The following is a 26,531-nucleotide window of genomic DNA, read 5'->3' on the forward strand; positions in this document are numbered from 1 at the left end:
TTTTATTACTATTTTTTAAACAAACGGCCCCAGGGATAGGGGTCCAGGGGAGCTGGGAGGAGGGCAAGTGAGGCCCCAGCCCCACAACCCCTCCCCACCCACCCATTTCCCCCTTATATATTTATAATCTATATACAAGGCCCAGGGGGTAGGGGGCAAGGGGAATTCCCTCAGTGGGGTGAGGGCAGCCTAGGCTCCTTGTCCCCTCGGGACCCAGGCTCTTCTGTGCGTTGGGAAGACCCTTCTCGGGAAGGTGGGCCTGTCCGCTCCCAAGGCTTCGGTATCCAGCGTAGGGCATCAGGTGGGGAGGCCTGGGGGGTAGGTACATGTAGAAAAGCAAGCAGGCTATGTTCATACTGGGAGGTCTGGAATGAGAGAACAGAACTCGGGTGGTAACTCTAGAATTCAGATTTGGATACAAGGGAGTTTCTCCCTTACCTGCTGGTAAAGGTCAATGTGCTGAGTACGGAAGACTCCGCTGTAGGTGGAAGGTGGACCTTTCACACGGGAACTGAGACCAGAGAAAGACCTAATGGAGGAAGAATGTTTAAGGAGAGCTGAAGATCTGCCCCCTCATGCCCAAAGAAAGAAAGGCCTTGGGGCTGAACAGTCTACATCCCCAGTCCCTTCTCTTGCCTTCCAGCTGGAGAAGTACGTGATGACCCGGATCCTCCAAGGTTGCTGCTCAGTTTTCGATAATCCTGGAACGGCTTTAATTCTACTGGGTGCAACTGAAGGGAAAAAACTCTTGAGCCTCCTACCTCTCAACTCATTCATCTTGAGATAATGAACCTCTACCCCTAACGCTTGGAGTTGACTAGCACAGTTCCTGTACCTTACCTCTGCTCGCCCCAAGCTAGGGGGGAAGGGCCTGGCAGGTGAAGGCAGCACCCGAGGAGCAGGTGGGGGTCGCACAGCCAAACTGGGGGGCTGCAGAGCAGGGCCCACAGGTAACAGAGAAAGAGGGGGTGGGGCAGGAGGTGGTGCTGGTGGCAGGGTGCCAAAGTTCACCACAGGCAGCTGGGAGTCCACCACAGGCAGAAGCATCTGTAACAAGAAATGTGGGTCTGTGTTGAGGGTAGGAAGAAACGTCAGAAAACCAGAGACAGAGCCAAATCTAAAAAGCCAGAGCTTGGACAGACAAAGAGACTGAAGTGAAAGTGGAAAGATAAAAAGCACCTGCTGGGCAGGGGCCCCAGGGGGGAGGAAGCCACTTTGGCCACCAGGTTGCAGAGGTGAATAAAAATCTGACGGGGATGGCAGATCCTGGCGCACCTGTTGGGGAATGGGGAGAATTTATGTCAATTCCCCCCAAAGCATTCTCCTCCACCCCTATCTCCCTAAGCCTCTTACCTGAAGCAAGGGTTGGTCAGACAGAGGACTGGGGCAGAAGGCTGGAGAGTAAAGGAAGGAAGGTGGAGGGTAGAGAACTCCAGCTGGCAACTTCCCTAGCTCTGTTGCCTGCAGTGCTGAGAAATCCAGGAACTGGCCCTTGACAGCTACCCCAGAGAGCAGTGCTGACGGGGGTGCTGGGCCCGGAGGGAGGTACAGGGGCTGTGACCTGGAAAGAAATTGGGGCAAGGTGGAGGAAAGGCACGAAGGAGTCAGTGTCATTTATTCCTTTGGCCTGAGCACTGCCTTAAGTCCACTATTATTAGCCTTTGGTACCTAGAAATGTCTTCCCCTTCCCACTCCCCTGAAACAGGGCTCCATTTCCTTTTGATATCTACAGGCATCTTAGTCTTACCTGTAAGGGTGCACTGAAGGTGTCCCAGGGCGGAAGCCTCCACTGTTGGCATGTAACTGAGAGTCTACGGCTCCGCCTGAGACCTACGGAAGAGCGAAACTGGACTAGCTCCAGTTTTTCTGACCAATAAAAGCGCACCCACCCCATCATCTACAGTAATAACAAGGAGAAAAATGAAATGAAAAAAAAAAAAAAGAAAAAAGGATTTAAAACTATACAAACTGGAAAAACTTTATTGTATTTTAAGGGATAGCAGGCAGAAAGAGGTCATGAGACAAGAAGTGGGACCAACCTGATTACTGGGAGGCCCAGGGCTGCCATAGAAGATCTCAGGGTACAAGCGCTGGCTTGAGGAGCTGAGCTCTGGGCCACAGTGCCCAGAACCTAGGTTCTTGAATTGTGGTTGTGGCTCAGTGGAGGCAGAAGCACTAGGGAGCAGCTCCCAGTCTCGGGATATGGGAATGGCCTTGGAAGGAGAAGACTTGTCAAGAGAGCTCTCTGGATGCCCAAGTCACTCCCAGTCATCTTCTCCACAAAGGAGACCTTTGTGAGAGAAGACCAAACTCTCACTCTCCCACATACCTCACTGACTGATGCCGTTAGCTCCTTCTCTGCTTTTAAATTGTCTCCTACTGCTAGGTGGAAGTCTGAGTCCTACGATCGTGAGGTAGGGGAACATTGTCCCATGATTGAAATGTATCCTCCATGTACCATCTTCAGTCCTTCCCTTCCCTCCGCCCAACCCAATATGCCCAGACAGAGCCCACGCAAACCTTATCACTAGTGCCAAACTGGACTGGGGGGCCGGATCGATGGGACGGCCGCAGGGAACCAGGTTCTGGACCTCGGTCTGTACGCTGCAATCGTTCTGTGCCAATGGGACCAGGGGACAGAGGCTGCTCCTGGGGCAGCTCCTGGGTTGGGGAACACAGTAGAGTTGAGTTGGGGGAAGGAACAGAAGCCCAAATAAAGGAATAGCCTGGATGTACAGAAGGGGGGAACAAAGGGCTACAGCCGGAGTCCCAGAAACATTCCTTTTACCTTTCTGTCTCCATTAGGGGGAGCAAGTGGCCGTCTCCTAGGAGGTTCAGAGGATTCAGAGCCAGGTGGACCCTCACCAGGAACAGCATTCAGGGGTGAGGGGCCTCCAGGCCGCTTGGGAGGCCCCTCTGCTGCCCCCTTGAGTCCTCCATCAGGGGAACTTCTCTGGCTGCAGGGACCTGATGATACCTGAGAATCCCCGCTGAGGTCCACCCCACTGTCAGACTGACTCATCTGAGAGGAGCAGAAAAGGAGTTAGTTAAGTGGGGTAGAAAGCACTCTAATAACTGAATGACGTACACAAATGGACAAACTAAAGAAAAGAGCCAACTATGTAAAGGAAACATCCCCAGACCCAATCCAGAACAGGCAGGGAAGTATGGCCAGTGCTTGATATAATCCCAGTTCACTTACTCCCTCCTATCCTCATTCACCTCTGTGCCAGCCACATCCTCAAAAGGACTCAGGGGTTCCATCCAGGGCTCCATGGGGCCAGGTCGGAAACTCTTTCGACTAGTGGCTGGGAAGAGCACCGACAGAGCAGAGGATGTGAGGACAGTTATGAGGCCCTTCTGGCTCTCAATGGTCCTTCCTTCTGCTCAGCTTTACTCACCAGTAGGTAAACGATTCCAGATGTGAGGGGTCAGGGCCTCTGTTCCTGCATCTCTGGACTCTCCCTGAGGGCCTGGGCCCTTGGATTTTGGGCCCAAGAACCCAGAACTATGAGAAGGTGGCAAAGATTCCTAAAGGTGAGAAAGGCCAGAGGCTAAACATGAATGAGCTGGGCCCTGGGGAATGTTAAGAAATGGGACAGAACAAGATGTTTGGCAAAGAGGAACTTGTAAGCATGCAGTTACCAACACTGAGAATTTGAGGCAAGAATAGCAGTATGAATAGGAGAGGGAAAAAAATGAGACACTTCAAAAGAGCAGTGAAACACAATCTGAAGCCCCATCCCTCACCTCCTGCAGCAGCTCCGGTTTTCTGGGAGGCCGTTCCCGCCGTTTGGGGGGGAAGGGGTTAACCCCAGCAGAATCCTGGGGAGTCCCACCCACCCCCCTCACCATCGGCCCTGACTCCTCGAAGTGGAGGTCTGGGGAAAACGGAAAATCTGTCAGCATCAGCTTTGCTCTCTTCGACTCCAGCATTTCCTCCTCCCGCACATCCCAATCCCTCCAACCCGACACCTTGCAACAGGGTCTCCAAGCCAGCCTCTCTTCCTTCCCCCTTCAACACCTGACCTCTGGAGACATAGTCCCACACTCAGCCCCTCCAGCTTACCCAAATTAACACCAACACCATTGTTAGCTCTCTGAGAATCATAACAAGATGGGGATCGAGAAGAGGGGCCTTGGGGAGCCCCAGGCTTGGGCCTTGGGTGCCCTGCTGGTGCAGCTGCACTCCCCTGGCGGCTGCTGAGCTGGGCCAGAGCCTGTTGGATGCCAGCAGGGTTGCTGTGGATCACTTGGTCCAGGCGGAAGACAGCTGAACTGCTGGGGGGAGGGGGAGGCAGAGGAAGCCCTGGGGCTCGCTCCTCTGGAGGGCGGCTAAAGAGAAAAGATCAACTCCAGTTATTCCCAAAATTGTTACTTCCCCTACAAAAACGTGTTTCTCCTCTTCCCTATATAAATCCAGGGGTTTCCAAATATCTCTTAAGAAATTCTGTGTATGGGTGTATTGAGTGGAGAGCAGGGACTAGGTGGGTGTCACTATCAACCGCTTGTTGACCCCTTCACCCAAACATGGATACCCTAGTGCTTTTATGACCTTCAGGTCTCCCAACTCTACCACACCCAGACTTAGTTTCTAACTCCCCTCCCCCCAATCTCCTAAGAACAAATTTAGCTTGTCCCTACCCACCTTCGATTCTTGGGAGAGGGCCAGCTCCTCTTGTCCCCTCGCCCTGGGCCGGTCCTCCCTCCAGGACCCCCACCACCTCCTGCACCGCTGCCAGTTTTGCTGCTGGGGCCTGGGCGACGGTTCTGCCTTTCCATGCCTGGCCGCTGACTTGAGAAGCTCCGCTTACTTAGATCCTTTGCTCTCTGACTGAGGTCTCCACAAGACATGGTTGAAATGCCTGGTCCAGCTCCACTGCCCCCACCCCCAGGAGTTCCCACAACTTTGGGGGTCAGCAGTACTGGTGGAGGAGCCTCCTTGTCCCCCCTTCGTTCACTGGCAAAGTCACTACTTTCAGATGCAGTCTCCCACTCCTCATTCGCCTGATCCGAGTTCTGGTTTGATAGGTCAGGAGATTTAGCAGCTGCCTGGCGAGGCAGTGGGGGCACTGCTACTGTTGTGAGGATTCCCTCTGGTCCAGGGGTAGAGGCTGGAAGGGCTGGGGAAGAGAGCTTGTTCTCGGCCCCTCGGGCAGCATTCTCCCGTTCCTGTTTCAGCCTCCGAAAACGAGGTGGTTTGTCCTGCTGCTGAGCCCTCCCATGTCGCCTCCTTCGGGGCCGCTCCCCATCTTCCACACCCATGCCCAGGTTACTGCCTGCACTGCTGCCTCTGTGGGCCATGGGGGACAGAGGCCCTGAGATTAGCTTCTCTTTCAGAGGTTCCTTACTTGGCAAAGGACCTGCTGGAGGCTTCTTGGGGGCCAGAGACTTGGCTGGAGGGCTCCAGCCTGGGCAAATCGGTGGAGGGGGCCGTCCTCCCCCTCGGCCACGGCGTGAAGGTACTCCTCTGGGAGTAAAGACTCGCCCACCTCGGGCAGTAGAAAAACGAGCTGGGGCTGGTGAAGGAGGAGCTCCTGATGATGGAGGGGGAGCAAGAGGGACCTGGGTGAGCACTCCTTCCTTAAGTGAGGGAACCTCCTTATCTGAAGGGGCCAGGTCACTTTCATGGGTCTCACTGCCTGTTTCTGAGCCCCTTTGCCGGCGGCGCTTGGGGATTTCTTCATACTCAGAACCCTCACTTCGAGTCTCACTGGCAGTGCGACCTCGGGGAGCAGGGGCATGGTTTGGTGCCTCTGCCCCACCTGCACGCCCATCGTCTCCACGGAACTCGCGGTAACTGCGGAACTCTCGGCTTCGCATTCCCCGCCCTCGACCCCCATAGGTTCCCCGAAAACCTCTCCCTCTGGCAAAATACTCGCCTCGGCCCCGACCCCGGCAAGAGGTAGGACCCACTCTTTCATAGGAATAGTCCCTCCGAAGCCTTGGGGCAGGGGAAAGACTCCCACTTGGTGGAGTCTCCTTGGTGCCCCCGCCTCCAATCTTCCCTTTTGCAGTCTTGAGTGGATCTGACTTTGGGACCTTAAGGGTTTCATCCCCCTGTTCAAGGGGCTTGGGAGGCAGCTCTTCAACTTTTGCAGGTGGTGGGGGTTTCTTTATAGGCCCAGCCCGCCGTGGAGGTGCCCCTGGCTCCTCTGGAGGGATTCCACGACGGCTGCTGCCTGGGCGAGGGCCCCAGCGGGTCTCAGTGCGGCTCTCTCTGCGGGGAGGTGGGGGACCTTGGCCTCCTGCTCCACGGGTAGGCTTTCGGGCAAGTTCTGGCCCCGTTAGCTGTGGAGTGTCCTCGTTAGGCATCTCTTTCTTGGGCGGTGAAGCTTGCATCTTGGCTGCCTCGTCACTGCCTGGGGGCCAGGGGAGTGGACGGGGCCCCGGGGGAGTTGGCTCCTCCAGAGCGAAACGAGAGAGTGGGGGCCCAGGGGTTCCATTCTCAGGGAAGCCGGGGTAACTGGCCAGATAGGGTGGCGGGGGAGGTGCTGGAGGAGTCTCGCTCCTGAAGAGGGAGACAGAAAAGAACAGAAATAAGTATCTCAGGACGAGAAAAACTGGAACTAGGTGGGGAAAGAGAACACTTTATTATGACCTAGGCACTCCTTCTGTGGTCATCCCCATGACCTCACCAATAATCCAGTCCCCTTTCTCCTAGCCTAGGTCCTTTCACTAGAACTCACTCATTTCTCTCCTACTGCTCACTCACCTTATCCCCTTATCATCCTCATCAGCAGCCTGTCGCAGTGGTGAAGTAAGTGGCCGAGGGTCAGTTGATGGGGTGGTGAAGACATCTACCCAGGCCAACTTTGGATCCACTGGTGGGGTGCCCCGATCCCTTAAGTGGGGGGCTGCATGGCACTCGAATGGCTCGGAGCTTGAGCCTCCACTGTCTGAGCGCTCCCGGGGAACCAGGCCTGAGGAAACAACAGCCCTTTCTCATGTGACAAGCTCTCCAGTCCAAAAAGTATCTCCTCAGTCTAATCCTCCCAGTCAGTCATGTTCACAACATCAGCTCCTCTACTTCTTATTCTAAGTCTGGGCCTGGCCTACTCTTCTGAAACAGGGTCATTTACTCAGCTTCCCTGTAAATTAATCAATCAATCCCTTCAAGTAAATTCTGGCCAAGAAATAATTAGTTCCGTTATTCCCCAAGTCCATCCTTATTACAAAGAGCCACCTCAGTAGTGCTAATAAGCACACGCCCCACCCCCTTTGTCCCACAGCAAGTTTTGGGTACCCACATCCCAGGACTAGAGCTCCCTTACCAGAGGGATGGACACCAGGAGGGTAGAAGTCCAGAGGAGGCCGGCCCTGGAGGAGCCGGGGGTCCACATAAGGAGGAATCATCATCCAACGGGGATCAAAATTCATTGGGGGCATGGGTGGGGGCCGGCCCAGAGCACCTGGATATAGGGCCTTGGGGGGTGGTGCCTGTGGAGCTGGCACGGCCCCGATGGTTACAGGCTGTGGTGGTGATGGGGGCACTGGTGCAGGTGGGGTGGAACCCTGCTGATGCTGTTGCCACTGCTGTTGCTGCTTTAAGAGCTGCTCCTGCAGAGAGACAAAAGAGGCATCAAGGTTCCCCACCCTGCCACAGAAAAAGGGAATGGCATAAAAACAAGTCAATACACAAAAGGGATATGTACCTGCACCAGATGGAGACAGAACTGGTAGAAAGACACAGAAGGGAACAAATGGATAATGTAAACAATGGAGCTAGGGAGAGAAGCAGCCCATAAGAGAAATAATCTGATCTCACCTGCTGCCGCTGGAAACGAGGGGGCAACAACTTTTGATATTTTGGGTAGCCCAAGCCCTGGCTGGAGGCCTGCCGGGTGGGGCCAGCCCCATCACCCTTGGCTTCCACCTTTGGGGCTGGGGGTATGGCAGGAGAAGGAACCTCTTCTGGTGGTTCAGGACCCTCTTTTGAGGGCAGTTGGGGTTCCACTGCATTGATGAAAAGACAACAGTCAGAGCAGCCCGGCCCACCCGACATTCCACGAATACCTTCACAACTTCAGCTCTCTTCTCTAGTTCCCTCTCTCTTCTCTAGTTCTCTTCTTAGCTTTTCTAAGCTAAGTCTTTCCCACTTAGAACACAGGAAACACTTCACAGCCTTGTAACAGCCAATGGTGGTAGAATACTCCCCATGAAACCAACAAAGCAAAACTGGAGTCTTGCTCCACACAAGGCTATGGGAAGTGCTTTTAGGTCACAACTTATCAAGAAATTCAGGTAGCAAAACCGCCTCCACCTCACACTGACAGTCCAACAAGTCCAAACAACTGCCTTCTATTTCACTTCCTATCCTTCCTACACACAGCCTTCACCTAAGCAGAGAAATCTGCTACTTGGTAGCACCTATTCCTGGCTCCATACCTGGGCTGGTTTCGAAGCTGCCACTGCTGGTGTTACTGGTACTGCCACCACCACTCACCAGGACAGGGGACGGAACTACACCTGGAGTGGGGGTGGACTGGGCAGGAAGAGCCTGTGCTGACTCTTCCGGTTCTTTTTCTGGTATTGGGGCTGGTGCTGGCGAAGGAGCTAGAGGTGTGGGGAGTTCTTTGGGTACAGCAGGCACTGGGGCAGGAAGGGCAGCAGGCTCTGCTTTGAGCCGCTTGTCAGGTGCCCCAAATTTCTCATCGAGACGCTTAAGCTTCTCTGCACAAGCTGCCCGACGCTCCTCCTGCATGCGGCGCTCCTCCTCTTCTCGTCGTCGCCGGGCCCGCTCCACAGCTAGGGAGATCTCAGATGAAGACTGCTTTCTCCGCTGCCGCCATGCCTCATCCTCATCTTCAGGTGCTGGGGGCTTGCAGGGCGGGCCCGCACGATCCTGTCAATGGGTAGACCCAGCGGGGCCAGAGATGTGAGTCATTATGTTTCTTATCTCTTTCACAAAATGATCAACTGTCTCTACCTGTGGGTGCAAGGACCAGGCCTTGGATTGACGATCTCTCTGAACAGGGACAAACTCATTATCCTAGTCTTTTCATTTCTTTTCTGTCAGAGATCCAAACACCCAGGCCATCTTGTTCTTACTCTCTAGCATATTAATTTCATCCAGACTCCCCTAAGAACAAGGATGTTCCAAACCATGTCAGATTCTTCTAAAGCTCTAACTTCCTGCAGCCCATTTTTGACCCTCCCTCTAGCTTCCTCCAATCACACAGGTGACCCTATTAGCCACACTGTCCCCCTCAACCCCTCATTGTAGATACTCACTGGGTGGTCCCCAGGAGGCCCCCAGTTCCCAGTGGGGCCCCGGTGAGGTGGGAGTGGGGGAGGCTTTGGGGCAGGAGGCCCAGACTCTGTCTCTGGAGGCTGGGAGGTCTCTACCCAGGCCGTCTTGGGAGGGGGAGGTTCACTGGCGTAGGTGCCCTTTTTGCCATCTGCTTCAGCGGGCTGTTCCTCACCAGCAGTTGGCTGGGACTCCTTGCTGTGAGCAGACCAACAGTGGAGTTAAAATCAGCTGTAACCCAGCTCCTTAGGAGTATACCGCTGTGTCAGAAACTGAGACCCTCTCCTCTCCCCAGAGGGCCTTAACTCACTGGCCCTCAGCTCCCTCCTCTTCGGAGTCTCGCCCATCTTCCTCATCACTGAACTTGAGCTTTTCAGTGTAGTCAACCTCCTCATGGGCCCCTAAGGGGAAATGCGAAGGGTAGTAACTAATCATTCCGCTTTCAAATCTCAGGTACCTTTTAGAATACAAGAAGTAACCTGGAACTATGCAATGAAATGCACCACCAACGCCAACCCCATCCTCTGAAGTCTGGATCCACTAGAGTCTTACCATTCTCAGTCCTCTCATTCATTACCAGGAATGGACTTACCTCCATGCATCTGCATTTCTCCCATACAACACCCCATTTTTTTCCTTACCAGACTTTTCTTTTTAAGACCAAAATGCTTCATCCTTAATATTCACTTACCTGCCCAACCATCATCATTCTCCTGATCCAACTGGTCAAACTCTTTCAGATTATCCTCTTTAAGAATGGAAGGCCGACCCACAGGCTCTATAAGGCGCATTGGTGGCCCTGAGCCCCGGGGGCCTACCACACGGGGAAAACGGCTGTGTATAAAAAAGCAAATGTGAGAGAAGGTGAAAAAATGGTGTGGTGCATAATCACAAACAACACTGAGCGTCCTGGCTAGAATACTATCCCTCCACCAGTAGGCTTCCTCCTTCCCCAAGCATAAACCTAGACCCAGCATTACTCACCTGGGCCCATCAGGAGTGGGGTATCGGTAAGGTCCCTGGGGTCCATAGGGTGGAGGGAACGGTAGATATGGGGGATACATCTGCAAAAGGGCCCAACATCAGCTGCTCAGAAGGATGGTCAAAGAGCCTGCCAGCTCCCTAACCCTATTGTTCTCCCTGCTCTTTATGTCCTAGGTCCTTGCTTTCCAGCTGTCCCTTCTAAAGATTAAGTCCTAATTTCTAATTCTCTAGCTTCCAGTACAACCACTCCAAAATAAGATATCCAGACTCACGAAGGGCGGCATCATTCCTCGGTAAGGAGGGAACTGGGGTGGGCCAGAAGGCTGCAGTCCTCCCCGGGGATCGTGGCCATGATGATGTTTGGAGTCTGGGCCCTCCAGTTCATCAGGGCCACGCCCACCTCCGTCCCTCCAAGTTGTAGAATCTGTGTTTTGGGAAAGGTACAGAGCTAATAGCTGACAATGATGGGAAGCACTTAGCTCTGAGACAGAATAAGGTAATGTCCCAGCCAGTAGATAACCCCTCACACACCAACAGCCTCCTTCCCAAATGGTAGCCACTCACTTTGGGGGCGGAGGCTTGGTCCGGGCCCAGACGACTGTTCGGCAGACTCCCTTTCCTTGGCAGCCTTGTCCTGGTCGCCAGCCGCCTGCAGGGTCGGAAATTCCTCTCGAGAGAATCGTGACAGTAGGCTTGATGCCTTTCCACCTGTTGGGGTTGGGGAACAGAACAGGAGTGAGAAGCACATTGTACTAAGGATGCGCCATGAACCAGGAAGGTTCTGACGGGTACCAGATCATCAGGTTCCTGCCTTCAAACAAACCCCCTTCTCATTAGGTGCTCATTCCCCAAGAAACGCAGTCTGGGACACCCTCCTCACCCTCACATAAAACTGAGACAAACTTGCTCAAGTGCCCCATGAAACTAAATAAGGACCCCAAAATTTAGCCAAAGCGGACTGACACTTCACAGAAGGCACAATGCAGGGCTCCTGCCTACCATGGTGCCCAGAGTGACCTCCCCAAATAGCCCTGCTCTCACCATCTCCATGTGCTCCATGGGTGGCGCTGGTTTGTGCCCAGGACTTTACCCCGCTTGGAACCGAAGGAGTGTTCTGGAGAAGCAGATACAACAAATGGTGATATAGGTGGGGAGCTATAAGCCATCCGTGTCCCCATCTCTTCAATAACATCTAGTTCTTCAGATACCTCGGGGGCTGCTGGGGGACGTTTCGGCTGGTTCGAGGCAGGCGTCTGTGAAGCCGGCAGTGGCTGCAATTCCAGCGGCTGAGCAGTTGAGGCATCGGAACTGGGGGTATAGAAAGTTGGGAAGGTTATCCAGAGCCTGAAATACCTCCCCTACTTCTCCACTGGAGGAAGATAGGAATTGAACTCAGGACTATTTACTACTAGTTACAAATGTTAGGACAAGATACCATAGCCATGGCTAATATAGCTCAGTGGATTGAGGATGAGCTGTAAACCAATGGGTCGCTGGTTCAAGTCCGAGTCAGGGCACATGCCTGGGTTGTAGTCCAGGTCCCCCATAGGGGAAGCATGAGAGGCAACCACACATTGATGTTTCTCTCCCCCTTTCTAAAAATAGTAATTAAAAAAAAAAGATACCATAACCATGTCACCCTGCATAGGCTGTCATGTTTCTTCATGATGCTTCAGTCGCACAAGAACCTAAAGGTGCCATTCCTTAGTCATCTAACAGGAATCTGGAATAGGCAGGAGAGGGGCTTCCCTCTGACTTTGGCTATGTGGCTGGCTGGGCTAGACCAAGTTCTGAAGTTCAAAGTAAAAATATTCATCACTCCAGGTCCCCCAAGCCTCTTTCTACCTCTTGGGGTCGGACTGCTCCTGTTTGCTTGCCCATCCTGTTCCGTCTTTTGGCACTAGTGAGACGTTGGGGTCATTGCCTTTGTTCTCAGCTTTCAGGCTTGGAAGGTTGGCTGGGGGTGGCATACGCCGGGCAATAGCAACTTTCCCAAGACTCTGCAGGCCATGGCGAGGGGCAACTGGAGAAAAGGTAGAGAGAGGGTAAAAAAATGCCTCACACTGGAGATCCTCAGTGTCTTACTGCCCAACTTCTCTTAGAAATATCCCTTCCTCTGCCCTTATCAATCTCTGAAATCCTATTGGGAAGGCTGAGAAGCATTACATCCAAGGCTTCTATGTGAAATGGTTGATCTTGAGCTTGCAGGGAGCAAGCTGGCTCCAAACTTCTCCAAGTCCACATTTCTTTACCTCCAATTCTCATGTATCCAAAGACAGGGAACCACAAACACACCTTTGAAGAAGAGTAATTGGTGTTTACCCAAAGCCCAATGTCCCCTACAGGACCCAAGATAAAGTTGGGGAGCCTCTAGTGTTACTTTTTTCTTTTTTGGTAAACTGTATTGTAGCCATTTCCCTTCAAAGAGCTCTAAAACATAGGCCCCATTCATGCTCAGCGTCCAATAATTAGGAGCATCTTTATAGGACCCTCACCGGCGGGTTTCTGGATCTCTAAGGATTTGCCCTTATACGTATCAAACAGGTTGAGCGAGGAATACTTCTTTCCATCCTTCGCCTTGGCAGTCGGCCCCGAGCGATCGGACATTGCGCTGGAAGCTCATTGAGTATGTTGGGTCCTGCAGGCACCTCCCCCAAAACGTGCCGGAGCCTGTGGGCCAAACACCAAGTGTTTCAGTTTCTGCTCCCTTTACACACTCCAACAGAAGCTTGACGATCCTTTTCATTTTCATTAGGAGCCCGATTATGTGGCCCTCTGGTATCTTTTCCTCAAGCCTATTCAAAACTCCCCAGTCCCTGTAAGCAACCATGATCTACTCAGCTCTCAGAGCCCAAACATCTCTTGGCAAGGAAATCCATAAAAAAATCTAGCATCCTCCTAACACTATAAATACTCTCCCCTCTGTACCAATCAATAAAGGGTAGTAACCTCTTCATTATCCCCACAACTAATCATCTCTTCAAAATCACTTCAGAGATTCACAATAAAGCACGGTAAGTCCAAACCCTGGAGAAACTGGAAAGAGGCATACAGCTCTATCATGCAAGGAACAGTTTTAGATCCCCGACCTATTAGACACTAACTGTGCCCCAGGTTCCATTCCCAGCACTTCACACCCATCTGGAGGAGGTCTGCAGGAAGGTATGCTGAGAGTTTAAGGATTTTTATGAGCTTGCTCAGCCAGACTAGGGGTTAGTGTCAGAGAATTCGTCATGGGACTGGGACTGTACCTTGGGAGTCTGCACACTCCCAAGGTACAGACTCCCAAGGACTTAGAACACCCCATCTTTTCCTACACCTGCCCCCATCCCAGCTCTTGGGAAAAAAATCTTGTCTGCAGGTGCCATGCTGGCAAGTTCTGACTTACGCTATGCAGATATGAGAAAAACAAAGCATTATTGGAGCCACTTCAAGAGTACCCTATAACCATGAGGCCAAGGTCAAAGCCAATTTCATTTTCTTACCCTTAGTAGAAATTCCAACAGCAGTCATTTCTTTTCCTAATATCCCCTTCTCCTCAAGTAGGCCCAACTCTGCATGGTCAGTCGTTTTGGGAGTGACCAGGCATTCATTTATAAGGGGGTATAGTGTAAAGAAAAGATGGTGGTGGGAAATTCAGACAGCATCAGGATGAAAACTAAAATTGGAGAGTACTTTAAGACAGGTTAGATGAGAGAATGGGGTTTACTTTTTAAATGTTTAAGGAGGACAATCTTTGAAAGTAAATACATGAAAGATAAGGGGATAGAAGAGTCGGGAAAAGACTAATAAAAGACTGAAGACAAAAGTAAGTGAGATACAGCACACGTAAGCAGAAATTAGGAAAAGGATGCAGCGCAAAGTTAAGGGGATAGTGTCAAGAGACCCATAAAAGGGGCACTGGGATAGTAAAGAGATAAGGACTAGGAAAAATGAAACAGGAGAGGGAAAATGGAGGAACACAGGCAGCAAATATGCCGTATAAAAGCAGGGTTCCAGAGTGGGAGTGACTCGACGAAAAAAGGGGATTGTTAAGAAGGGGGCCCTTGGGCTGAGTGATGGGAGTGGGAAGGAGACTTTCTAAAGGACCGTGGGGCGCGGCCCACCCGGGAGCGGTGGCGGCGGCAAAGGTGGCCCACAGAGAGGGGTGAGATGTCAGCGGCATGGAGGGTGGGGAGTAACCGGTCCAGGAGACAGGGTCGCCCCATTAGGTCACGAAGGTGGGTGGGCAGGGGCAGGCTACAGACTCAGAGAGGAGCTGAAGGTGCTGGTCCAAAGTAGGTGGTATCGGAGGGGGAGGGGCAAGGCAGGCCCCGTCGGTAGGAGGACAAAATGGCGGCGGCTAATGGCAGCTTGTCCTCCTCTCCCGCCTCCCCCCTTTCCCGGCGCGCCGCCGCCGCCGCCGCCGCCGCCACCACCGCTTCTGAGCTGCAAAAGGGCGTAAGCACTCGGCTCATCCAGACTCACCTGGCCGGGTGTGCGGGGGTCCGGGCCCGGGCCCAGGGGCTCCCCGGGGTGGGATAGCGGTGGGGCGGGGGCGGATGGCGGCAGATGGCGCCGGGTTTAGCTGCGCCGGTGTCCCTCGTTCCTCCGCGGCAGGGCTCCGACTAACGGCCCATCCGGGCAACCACCACCCCCGGGAGTACCCACCACCTCCCGCCTCCCTCCGCGTCTAGACACGCCTCATTATTTGCATATAGGGCGGAGCGCTCTCCTATCCCACTTCAGTTCCAAGAGCTGTTCTTATTTTTAGAAAAAAAGCAGATATGCATAAAAAGGAGGGACTTACAGGTTTTAGGATGCTGATTGGCTGAGGGGGCGGGCCTCCTGTGTCGGCCGTTGAGACGTGTAGATGGGGCGGGAACGTGGCGCCAGTCGGGCCAGCATTTGGGGTGCACTATTTACACTGCGGGAAGAAAGAGGCGGGGCGTGCGTCGTGCGTACGTTGAAAGATGGGAGCGGAGAGACGTAAGGACGCCGAGAATGAAAAGAAACGATGCTGTGTTGGTGGTGCTTTCAGCGGCGGAGATGGAGAGAGGACAGGGCGGAAGGCATTAGCTTCCGGGGGCGGAGCATATGTAACCATGGAAGAGTCAACTCAAGCGTCCTTTCGCGAATGGTGAAAGCACCGGAAGGGCGGGGCCTTTCATTTATTAAATCACGTAATGCAAATAAGGTAGATAGGCCAATGGAAGGGCCCGGAGGAGTGTATTGGCGTCGCGCTGCTTGGGCGATTTTAAGGCGGTTCTATTTATTTGCATAATATATATAAACCATTTGAACAGAGTTGGGCTAAATGACCTAATCAAAATATTGGCAACCTATGACAAGACGGACACTTAACTTTATAACCTGTAATTTTAAAGAAGATATTTGTAGTTATTGTTGGTAACTTTCATTCTTTACAGTCTCATGGTTGGAATAGCATTTACGTGCTGCTGACTCCCAAGTGAAATACAGCAGAGACCTCACTTTCCAATTTCAGGCTTGTATACACATCTATGTACTTGTACTTGACATTTCCTCTTAAGTATCTAATACATCATTTCAAATTCAGTATGTCCAAAACTTAGCACTTGATCTTCAGCCCCTCAAAACCTGCTCTATTCACATGCTTCACCATCTCAGCAAAAGGCAACTTAAAAATTCCAGTAAACTAAAAAACCTTGGAATCCTCATCACTCCTTTTATCTCACTTCCCTACTGTCAGTCAGACAGGATCTCCTATCTTGAGAAAATATTCATAATCCAGCCTCTTCACTTCCATTTTTTTTCACCTTGATCTGAACCGTCCTCAACTCTCACCGGGGTTACAGCAACAACCTCCTAACTAGTCTTCCTGAGTTTACCCCCGTTTCTACAGTCAATGTATTCTCTACATTGCAGCCTTTTCCCCCCAAAACTAGGCCTGAAAAGACTTCTTTGCTTAAAGCCCTACAATACCTCTCTTTCTCTCAGAATAGAAGCCTAAGTTTTTACAGTGAATTCTAAGATCCTAGATAAGTTGACCCCCTTTTATATCTCTGATTTTATTACTCTTCACCAACATCAGGCATATTTCCCCTTGGGGCCCTTCTGCTCCTTTTCCCTCTGCCCAAATGGCCTCTTCTGAGCCTTCCCCACAGCTAACTACTATCCTGACTTCTAACAACATACATTAGTTTTACCTGTTTTTGTACTTTATACAAGTGGAATTGTAAAGTAAGGGCTCTTTTATGTCTGTATTCTGTTCAACATATTAATGAGTTTCATCTGCATTGTTGCATGTAGTTATAGTTTGTTCATTCTCATTGTTGTATAATAATAGTCCATTATGTAAATATAACCCAATTTATCTTGCCCTGGCTGGTGTGGCTCAGTGGATTGAGCACCAGTCTGTGAACCAAATGGTTGATGGTTCTATTCCTGGTCAGGGCACATGCCTGTGTTGCAGGCCAGGTCCCTTGTTTCTCCTTCCCTTTCCCTCTCTCTAAAAATAAATAAATAAAATATTTAAAAAACAAACAAACAAACAAACCCAGGTTTAACAAAAAGATACCCAGATCTTCTCTTTCCTTCTTGGTGTTACCAGAGTTGTTGTGAAGATTAAATGAATTAAAATACAAAGCATTTGGAATGGTATCCAATATACAGTAGGTGCTCAATAGAGGTTAACTGTTGATTTTGTTATATTCAGATATTTTATTCAATTCAATGCTTTTATTCTTATCTGAAGTGCTATACAGCCACTGCAGCATTCTTTGGAATGCCAGTCTGGCTTCACCACTGGGAGGGGCCAACATGGGTGATCTCAGTGGCCCATTTTGTCCTCAATACATGAAACAAGCTGGGCCAATTGGATTCTCTTTCCAGGGTGTCATGAAATCTGAAATAGTGGCCAGTGACTGGGGGTTGCTACTTTCCTTTGAGGAAAGGTCCAGGAATAGCTCTTTGGCTTCTGCCTTCCCTGTGGTTGGCTATTTAACCCTTTTTGCTATCCAGGGATCCTGTATCCCTAACATCTGCCCTCAGTATCCTCCTAGTCCAAGTCCATTCCCCCTTCATTAGATAGACTGTTTTGCAGCTTACCCCCAAAAAGACCGTGAAAACTTAACACTTAAATTGTCAGGCTCTATAGTGTTGTGAGTCCTTTACTCCAGTTACACCAGTTCTTTCATCCATCCATCTGACTATTTATCCATCAATCCATCCATTCAATTTTAAACATTTTTGAGGGCTTATGATGTGTCAGACATTACAGGATGGATCATATTATCCTTATCTTCAAGTGAAAGACTCAGAGACCTTGAGTAATTTATTTATTTTTTAAAAATATATTTTATTGATTATACCATTACAGTTGTTCTATTCCCCCCCCTTCATTCCCCTCCACCCGCCCACTCCCTCCCCCACCATTCTCCCCCCCTTAGTTTATAACCACGTGTCTCAAGTTCTTTAGATTCTATATTTCCCCCACTATTCTTGCCCTCCCCCTATCTATTTTCTACCTACCATCTATGCTATTTTCTGTACCTTCTCCCCCCTTCTCCTCCTCCCACTCCCCTGTTGCTAACCCTCCATGTGTTCTTCATTTCTATGGTTCCACTCCTGATCTAGCTGTCCTCTTGGTTTGCTTTTGTTTTAGGTGTGGTTGTTAATAACTGTGAGTTTGCTGTCCTTTCACTGTTAATATTTTTCATCTTCTTTTTCTTATATAAGTCCCTTTAGCATTTCATATAATAAGGGCTTGGTGAGGATGAACTCCTTGAATTTGACCTTATCTGAGAAGCACTTTATCTGTCCTTCCATTCTAAATGAAAGTTTTGCTGGATAAAGTGATCTTGGCTGTAGGTCTTTGGATTTCATGACTTGGTATACTTCTTTCCAGCCCCTTCTTGCCTGTAAGGTCTCTTTTGAGAAATCCACTGACAGCCTGATGAGTACTCCTTTGTAGGTGACTGTCCCCTTATCTCTTGCTGCTTCTAGGATTCTGTCCTTCATTTTAATCTTGGCTAATGTCATGATGATGTGCCTTGGTGTGTTCCTTCTTGGGTCCAACTTCTTTGGGACTCTCTGAGCTTCCTGGATTTCCTGGAAGTTTATTTCCTTTGCCAGACTGGGGAAGTTCTCCTTTATTATTTGTTCAAATACGTTTTCCCCTTGTGGCTGTTTCTTTCCCCCTTCTGGTACCCCTATAATCCGGATGTTGGAACATTTAAAGATGTCCTGGAGGTTCCTAAGCTTCTCGGGGTTTTTTTTTTTTTTTGAATTCTTGTTTCTTTATTCTTTTCTGGTTGGATGTTTCGTTCTTCCTTCTGGTCCACTCCATTGATTTGAGTCCCAGTTTCCTTCCCATCGCTATTGGTTTCCTGGACACCTCTCTTCATTTCAATTAGTTTAGCCTTCATATGTTCCTCTAATTTGTGACTATAATCTACCAGTTCTGTGAGCATCCTGATAAATAGTGTCTTGAACTGTGCTTCTGAGAGGCTGGCAATCTCTTGGTTGCTTAGAGTTATCGGCTCTGGGACCTTGAGTTCTTCTTGAGCCATCTTTTGGGCTGTTCATGCCTGTTCCGTAGCAGGATTGGAGCCCTAGGTGTTCACCAGAGTAGGGCAACTAAGTCGCTGGGTTGTGACGCTGTATGTGGGGGCAGGGTCAACGAGGAGCAATGGCGTCCCGTCTGCCGCCTCCTGCTGGGCCCCCGCAGGTGCAGCTGCCACCGTCACCAGGACCCGCGCGTTTCATCCCACTGCACACAAGTGTGCCACCACCGTCAGCCCTCGCCCCTGGGGCCTGCGTGGTCCGTCTCACTGTGCGTGAATGTGCGACCGTGGTCAGTCTGCCCCACACCCTGACTGGGTCTGGGCCACTTGTACACCTAGGTCTGGGGATCCTTCCTGCCCGACCCTGCTCTGCTGCTGGCTCCGCCCCTCTTACCATCCCGGTTGAATGGTTAGTTGTTGTCAGACTTCCATATAATTCAATTTTCTGTTCTTTGGCTGTGTCTTTGTTCTCCAAACCTTTGTTGTATTCTTGAGTAATTTATTAAGGTCACAAAGCTTATAGTGATGGAGAATGTGGGTTCAAAGTAATCTTTGCTCTTCACTATGGGCCTGAATGATTTTTCTTTTTCTTTCCTTTTTTTTTGGTACACGTCTTGTCATCCCCTCTAACTTCCTTGAGGTCAAGGTTACCTTATACAAGGGTGGGGGGCAGAATAACGTGGGAAAGAAGGAAAAGGGTCATAAATGAACATGTATGAAGGACCCATGGACAAAGCCAAAGTGGGGTAAGATTGAGGGTGGGAGATGGGGGTGGGTAGGGTGGGGGGAAGTTGTGGAAAAATGGAGACAACTGTATGGGAACATCAATTTTAAAAAAAAAGGTTACCTTATACATCTGGAATACCCCTTGGTGTACAAAATTTTCTCCTGTAGTAGACATTACTTATCTTCCCTTCCCTCAAAAATGCTTCACTTCTTTCCAAACCCAGGGGGAAATATCTCCCCAAACACTGACCAAACAGACTCGGTCTGCAGAAGGAGGAGAATTTATTTTGGTTTGACTTTGGCTCACAATTTTGTCTTGTTTTGTGTGTGTTTGGGGTTATTAGAAGCACCTTCGATCCCACCACAAATCAGGGCAGCTCAGAGATAGCTTTCTTGGCTGGAGGACCCGTTGGTTTCTCCTGCTCCCTGGCTTTCTCCTCGTACATTAGGATCCTGGTCAAGATGGGAAGAGACACAAAGATCAGGGAACCGTCCTCTCGAGAGAATAAATCTTATGTTGCTATAAAAGTCCAGAAGAAGATGGGAGTTTCAAGGGTGGGAGGACGAGGGGGTGTGAAGAGTAGGAGTTTAGGGACCAAAGTCTAAGGACCAAACTGTGGATGGGGATAGGACCTTGGAAGTGTTTCTCAAAGGATGGAAGAAATAGATGCTGAGTAATATGTAGAAGGTGAGGCTGGGGATGGGGGTAGGGGTGGGGACAAAACAGGTAAGTATAGGAGAGGTTGGAACTGGACGCAGAGGGCCTACCCTTGCTCTGGCTTTCCCCCCCACAGCAATTCCCTCACATTTTTAGGATGGCAGATCTCTTGCCCAACATCATCCTGAGAAAGTCAGAGTAGTTGAAAGTCTCCCCAGAGCCACTGGAAACCTCCTTGATTAATTTCTTTAGTTCCAGATGGGTCTTGGGTACCCCAAGTTTCTCAAGCATTCGCTTCAGAGACATGATATCTGGAGAGAAAGGATGGGGGTGACAAGATAGGAAGTCTCCCCCATACCTCCACATTCCCATTCCCTTTCTCTTATCCCGGGGGCTGGGCCCTTTCCCAAACCATCAGTAATGGAACACCATAGCAGAGACCTCTCCTTCCTAGGTCTGCACACTTCCCCAAATCACCCTTTTCTCACCAATATCTCCGTTTCCATTCAGGTCAAACTCCATGTATTTCTCTGGGTGAGGGGAAAAAACAGAGGGTAAGCTCTGGCTGGAAGGGCAGGGGCAAGACTGAGAACTGAGAAAGAGGTTGCTACCTAATGCTAGGTGGGGGAGAGGTGTGGAAGGAGGAGGTGGGGCAGGCAGAGGAAGTAGAGGTTTCGAAGTTGAAGGGCTCAGTTAAGGTATCCTGAACTTAGAGGGGCTGCTGAGAGGGGCTGGCCAGAGAAGAGAACTGCAAAGCAGAGGAATGATAGAGGCAGCTTTCCTTCATCCCACCACAAAAGTAGACTGTGTCTCTGCTCCCCACCCTCTGTTCTTGGGGAAATCCTACCCCCTCACCTCCCATCCACCCCTACAGTTTCCCCCTCACTCTTGAAGGCTTCCAGTTTGGAGGGCAGATCCTCATCACTGCTGTACTTAGGATCATCCAGGAATTGCTGTGGAAAAAGCCAGAGACACTGTAGGCATTCCAGCCCAGGGCCTCTTCCCCCAGGCCCTGCCCCCTTAGTTCTTCCTTTTACCTTGTTGATTTCATTCAGGCTCTCTTCCTGCCTGGCCTTCAGCAGCCCAAAGTTTTTTCCTCCTGAGGGGGTACAAAGGTTAATGTATCCTCACCCCGAGACCAGCCCAGGGCTATCACAGCTGTGCCTCGCTTGGCCAGCTAACTGCCCTCCTAGCCCCTGGCCCATGCTGTTGGCTCCTTGCTCACATTTGAGGCTTCTGCCTATCCCACCTTTCCTACCCTGTAAATCCCTGGTTTGGCTCATGGCTCAGCAGATGCTGGTGGAGACATTCAAGCTTGCTGTTTCTCTGCCTGCTGGCTCTGCTCTCCCACAGCCTCCTGGGAGGCCTCCCTCATAAACTTCCCCTTTCCCCTCATTCCCTCCTCCTCTACCTCCAGGCATCACTTCCCCATCAGCTTCTGCTGACACTGGCAGAAGAGGGAGCTAAGTGTAGATAGAGATGAGAAAATAACATTCTCTCAAGTTCCTTTTAAGGAGAGCCCTATGTGTGCATGAAAGAAATTTCTTTATTTTTTTAAAATAATTTTTTTATTTAATTCTTGTTCAAGTACAGCTTTCTGTCTTATATTCCCAATCCTGCCCGCCCCCCACCCCATGCTCCCCACCTCCCTCCCATTTCCGCCTCCCACCCTTAGTTATTGTCCATGTGTCCTTTATACTTGTTCATGTGAGTCCATCCCCTGAAAGAAATTTCTTGATAAGGTACTAGAGGTGTGGGGGAAGGACAAACTCTGGGGGCATTTATTCTCAGGAACAAGTGGTCTTTGAACAGGTCCAGAGATTCGGGTAACACTAAGTCCTTGCATTTCCTCAGGTTTCATGAGTGTGGGCACACAGTTTGGGGTAGGGAGCTGAGGAAGGGCTGACCGGATTTTTCTGTGCTTGGGAGAAGAATCTAAAAAGTCCAGGAGGGTGGCAAATGGGTGTAGGGTCTGGAAAGGGGAGAAACTTCATTCCTGGTTCGGCAGCTTCAGAAAGGCACTTGGAAATAGGGAAATATCTAATGAAGGTATTTTAGTTTATTTGCTTTAGGATGTACAATGTAACTCCCTCATCTTATTCTCTTTGAATTGTTTAGCAAAATCTGCAGAGCTCAGGAATTTGAGAATTGAAGTAGATTCTTTGGAGGAACTGAAAGTGGTGCTGAGAAGGACTGCATTTATGGACACAAGAGCCAGGGTGGCCCTGGCCAGTGTTGTCTTGTAAACCGAAAGGTCATGGGTTTGATTCCATGGGTCTAGGCACATGCCTGGGTTGTGGGTTTGGACCCCAGTTGGGGTACAGGCAGGAGGCAACTAATCAATGCATCTCTCCTATATCAGTGTTTCTCTCCCTCTCTTTCTCCCTCCCTTCCTGTGTCTCTAAAATGAATAAGCAAAAAAAAAATAATAATAAAATGAATAAGCAGCCCTGGCTGGTGTGGTTCAATGGATTGAGCACAGGCCTGTGAACCAAAAGGTCACCAGTTGGAATTCCCAGCCAGGGCACACGCCTGGGTTGTGGGCTAGTTGGGTTAGGGGTATTTGAGGGGGCAACCGATGGATATATCTCTCACGCATTGATGTTTCTCCCCTTCTCTTTCTCCCTCCCGTCCCCTCTCTCTAAAAGTAAATAAATAAAATCTTTAAAAAAATGTCATTGGGTAAGGATTAAAAAACAAAATCCGGGGATGAGGTCAACATTAGGTTAGTGTGTGTTTATGTGGCTGGTAAGGGTGCTGGTCATTGTGAGCTCAACAGAGCCCTGATAAACGCCCTCCCTAGGCAAACCTTCTATCTCCCTGGCTGCTCTGTTTGACTGGTCACTGCTAGGGGAGGTAAGGACAGTGGGTCCCTATCACAGAGACCCTTTCGTGCAAACACCCTGCCCAGAGCTCCATCCCCTCTGCCCCAGCATTGATCAAGGCACTTTTCCTTCTCTCCCTTTGACCTACTCCCCTTCTGCAGCCGGGAGTTTTCACTTCTCACTGTGCTCTCCCTGACCCATGCAGGTGGGGGGAGATGCTGGAGGGGACTTTGACTTAATTTTTAATTAATTAATAAATCAATTAATTAATTTTGTATCCTCATCCGAGGACATGCTTATTGATTTGAGAGAGGGGGGAAGGGAGAGAGATAGGGAGAGAAACATCGATGTCAAAGAGAAAGAAATCAATTTGTTTGCCTCTGGCATGTACCCCAAATGGAGCTGAACCTGCAGCTTAGGTATGTGTCCTAACAGGGCATCAACGCGCTCGCCTTCAGTTTACTGGACCATGCTTCAGCTGGCTGAGTCATACTGGCCAGGGCAAACTTTGGCTTCTTGACTACCCTTATTGCAGTTGCTTCTCTCCTTGGAAAGAAAGTTGGAACCCTGCAGTCCCAGTGGTCTCACTGCCTGGCGGGGGGAATGAATTTCTTTATTCATACATTCATTCAACAAGTATTTATTGAATACTAACTATATGCCAGGTGTGCTTTTAAGCCCAGTAAACCAAACAAGTGCAAACTCTTGTCCTCAGGGACAGTCTAACTGGGGAAGACAAACAATAAAAATAAACAAATATATTGAAGGCAGTAGGTGCTCATGGAGAAGAAGTGAGGAAGGGGGACAGGAAGTGCTGTGGTGGACTGCAGTTCATTGGTTAATAGCATTATACAAGTTTCAGGTATACGACTTTGTAATACAACATTGTGTGCTCACCATCCGAAGTGTAGTCTCCTTCTGTCACCATATATTTGATCCCCTTTACCCACTTCGTTTTCCCCTTTCCCCCCTTCCCCTAGACTGCATTCTTAAATAGCTGCAATCTTAAATAGGGTAGTCAGGGAGACTTCACTGAGAAAGTAAAGATTTCAAGGAGGTGAAGGAATAAGCCATGTGGATGTATGGGAGAAGATCGTTTTAGGCAGAGGGAACAGGAAGTACAAAGGTCCTGAGGTGACATGTTTGGGTACCTGGAGCATTTGTGAAGCAGCAGGGAGAACAGTGTAGCTGGAGCCAGGTATGTGAGGAGAAACAGAGGCAGAAGATGAGGCCAGACTGAGTAGGACTATTGGGAAGACTCTGGCTTTTATTCAGAGTGAGGTTGCCTCTCAAAGTGGTCTTTTTTTTTAAGTTTATTTATTTATTTTTTAGAGAGAAGGGAAGGTAGGGAGAAAGAGAAGGAAAGAAATACCAATGTGTGAGAGATACATTGATTCGTTGCTGCTTGTAGGCCCCCAGCTGGAGACTTGGCCCACAACCCAGACAAGTGTCCTGATTGAGAATCAAACTGGAATCTTCTGGTTCGCAGGCCGATGCTCAATCCACTGAGCCACACCAGCCAGAGCTCAGAGTGGTCTTTCCATCCAGGATGGCTTGGCAGACTACCATGATGAGATTAGAGCTCAGATGCTCAGAAAAATGTCCTGTGCTAATGTGACAGCTGCTCTGACCATGGGACAAAAATTAAAAGTAAAGAGTATCTAACAGGGCAAATGGGTGGAAAATTGCACTTAGCCTAAACATGGATATGAGGAAAGCCTGTAAAGATGAGACATGAGAAAAGACACCTCCCACCTAAACTTGGGGTTGGCCTCTTGACCACACAGAGGGCTGGTGCACAGCAATTAGGGCTGAAGGAGGCATGGGGCCTCTGGGCAGAGAGCTGCCAGGGTGCAGTATGGGAGCTACTGCAAAGGATCCACAGAGAACTTTGAAAAAGGGGAAGATAAACTTCTCTTTAAAGTAGGGGTTCTCAGCAAGTGGTTCTTCCACCAGCATCACACAGAAACATGGCAGAAATGCACATTGTTCGGCCCCAGCCCAGACCCATTGATTCAGAAACCCTGGGGTGGGAGCCTAACAATAGCTTTCATAACAGGTGCCTCAGCTGATTCTGATACACACTCAAGTTTAAGAGCCACTTCCCTAAAGCAATAAAGTGGTTTCTAAGCCCACAAGGCTGCTGAACCCAGGCTGCAGGTGTTAACACAGCCTAAGCACAGGTCAGTGGGTGGTGGGACTGATGAGCCTTGGACGCAGAAAACAGGAGTCATTGAGGCCAGGGTTGTTAGTGTCCAGCCATGCAGTCACAGAGAGAATGATGAGCTGGCTTAAAAAATTACCTGCTGGGCCCTGCCTGGTGTGACTCAAAGGACTGAGCACTGGTCTGCGGACTAAAAAGTTGACGATTAGATTCCCAGTCAGGGCACACGCCTGGGTTGCCAGCCATGTCCCCAGTTGGGGACACTGAGAAAGGCAACCAGTAGTTGTTTCTCTGGCACAGTATATTTCTCTCCCTCTCTTTCTACCTCCTTTCCCCCCCTCTAAATATAAATAAGTAATTACCTGCTGGAGGTTGGTGACATCCGAGTCCCTTATGGAACTGGCACTGTGTTGCCACCGGCCTGTGTCATGATGCCATGCTGTCCAGGGGCACTGCTGGTTAGAATCAGGCCCTGTAGAGTGTGCCTACAGGAAGTGTGTACACTGGCCAGAAAGCTTATCTCTGTGTGCTCTGGATGTTTTCTGTTTGCCCCTCTATTTCCCCTCCCCCTCTACTCTGCCCAGGAGACTAGCCTGTACAGACCACATTAAGGGCACCTTAGTGCCCTTCTAGTTGCTTCTGGTTGATGTAGAGCCTGGCAGAAAAGCAGTGGGAGGAAAGACATTAGGTTGAGAGTATTTGTTCCTCTGGTTACCTTCCACAAGGTCACCTCAGGCTGGCCAAAACCTCCACCTTGGGGCAGTGCTCGTTTTCAGGTAACCTGCTATGCAGGACTATGTTCTTCCAGGTGTTGGTAGGCCTTGGAATTCATTATAGGTGGTCTATGAACTTGGAAAGGAAAAATTGTTCCTCATCTTCTGAAGTCCAACATTACATATGTTGCCTTGTCAAAGACTGCTTCATAGTTTCCAGTTTTTTTTATTTTAATATATTTTATTGATTATACCATTACAGTTGTTCTATTGCCCCCCTTCATTCCCCTCCACCCGCACACTCCCACCCCCACCATTCTCCTCCCCTTAGTTTATAACCACGTGTCTCAAGTTCTTTAGATTCTATATTTCCCCCACTATTCTCACCCTCCCCCCTATCTATTTTCTACCTACCATCTATGCTATTTTCTGTGCCTTCTCCCCCCTTCTCCTCCTCCCACCCCCCTGTTTCTAACCCTCCATGTGTTCTTCATTTCTATGGTTCCACTCCTGATCTAGCTGTCCTCTTGGTTTGCTTTTGTTTTAGGTGTGGTTGTTAATAACTGTGAGTTTGCTGTCCTTTCACTGTTCATATTTTTCATCATCTCTTTCTTATATAAGTCCCTTTAGCATTTCATATAATAAGGGCTTGGTGAGGATGAACTCCTTGAACTTGACCTTATCTG

The 26,531-nt window shown here is 50.0% G+C and overlaps 4 protein-coding genes and 1 non-coding gene across 9 annotated transcripts in view; 1 reads left to right on the top strand and 4 right to left on the bottom strand.

Annotated features, from left to right (window-relative positions):
- Positions 1-14,903, bottom strand: PRRC2A (proline rich coiled-coil 2A). 5 transcript variants are annotated; one of them, XM_037046789.1, is made up of 32 exons: positions 14,702-14,903; positions 12,730-12,904; positions 12,080-12,257; positions 11,443-11,542; positions 11,276-11,348; positions 10,799-10,942; positions 10,507-10,658; positions 10,235-10,314; positions 9,942-10,084; positions 9,561-9,651; positions 9,235-9,448; positions 8,389-8,845; positions 7,769-7,956; positions 7,656-7,676; positions 7,275-7,560; positions 6,716-6,923; positions 4,649-6,511; positions 4,070-4,335; positions 3,751-3,881; positions 3,402-3,531; positions 3,223-3,308; positions 2,789-3,022; positions 2,521-2,661; positions 2,330-2,401; positions 2,040-2,213; positions 1,748-1,830; positions 1,354-1,561; positions 1,180-1,275; positions 841-1,047; positions 637-731; positions 439-529; positions 1-365 (listed from the first exon to the last, which is right to left on the bottom strand). In XM_037046789.1, the coding sequence occupies exons 2-32, from the start codon at positions 12,839-12,841 to the stop codon at positions 171-173; spliced, it is 6,519 nt and encodes a 2,172-aa protein (XP_036902684.1). In that variant the 5' UTR covers positions 12,842-12,904; positions 14,702-14,903; the 3' UTR covers positions 1-170. The 5 variants fall into 5 exon arrangements, with proteins under 5 accessions (XP_036902684.1, XP_036902686.1, XP_036902685.1 ...); XM_037046791.1 differs by having other exon boundaries at positions 1-311; positions 14,702-14,902; XM_037046790.1 differs by lacking the exon at positions 7,656-7,676.
- LOC118987648 (small nucleolar RNA SNORA38) lies at positions 12,412-12,542 on the bottom strand. The gene has a single exon (XR_005066617.1). It is a non-coding gene; the product is annotated as a small nucleolar RNA SNORA38 (small nucleolar RNA).
- The window catches only part of NCR3 (natural cytotoxicity triggering receptor 3), a 24,599-nt gene continuing 12,599 nt past the window's right edge, over positions 14,532-26,531 (top strand). The window contains exon 1 of the mRNA XM_037046798.1: positions 14,532-14,709. The gene's annotated coding sequence lies outside the window, so the exon portion shown is untranslated. The remainder of the gene's footprint in view (positions 14,710-26,531) is intronic.
- Positions 19,751-21,509, bottom strand: AIF1 (allograft inflammatory factor 1). The gene is made up of 6 exons (XM_037046800.1): positions 21,402-21,509; positions 21,181-21,242; positions 21,030-21,096; positions 20,632-20,673; positions 20,292-20,454; positions 19,751-19,938 (listed from the first exon to the last, which is right to left on the bottom strand). Exons 1-6 carry the CDS (start codon positions 21,424-21,426, stop codon positions 19,854-19,856), a joined length of 444 nt encoding a protein of 147 aa, XP_036902695.1. The 5' UTR covers positions 21,427-21,509; the 3' UTR covers positions 19,751-19,853.
- LST1 (leukocyte specific transcript 1) overlaps positions 23,660-26,531 on the bottom strand; it is an 18,387-nt gene continuing 15,515 nt past the window's right edge. The window contains exon 3 of the mRNA XM_037046887.1: positions 23,660-23,690. The gene's annotated coding sequence lies outside the window, so the exon portion shown is untranslated. The remainder of the gene's footprint in view (positions 23,691-26,531) is intronic.

Source organism: Sturnira hondurensis, unplaced genomic scaffold, assembly GCF_014824575.4.
Source record: "Sturnira hondurensis isolate 20B ecotype Veracruz unplaced genomic scaffold, ASM1482457v3 Scaffold0005309, whole genome shotgun sequence".
Taxonomy (NCBI): Eukaryota; Metazoa; Chordata; class Mammalia; order Chiroptera; family Phyllostomidae; genus Sturnira; species Sturnira hondurensis.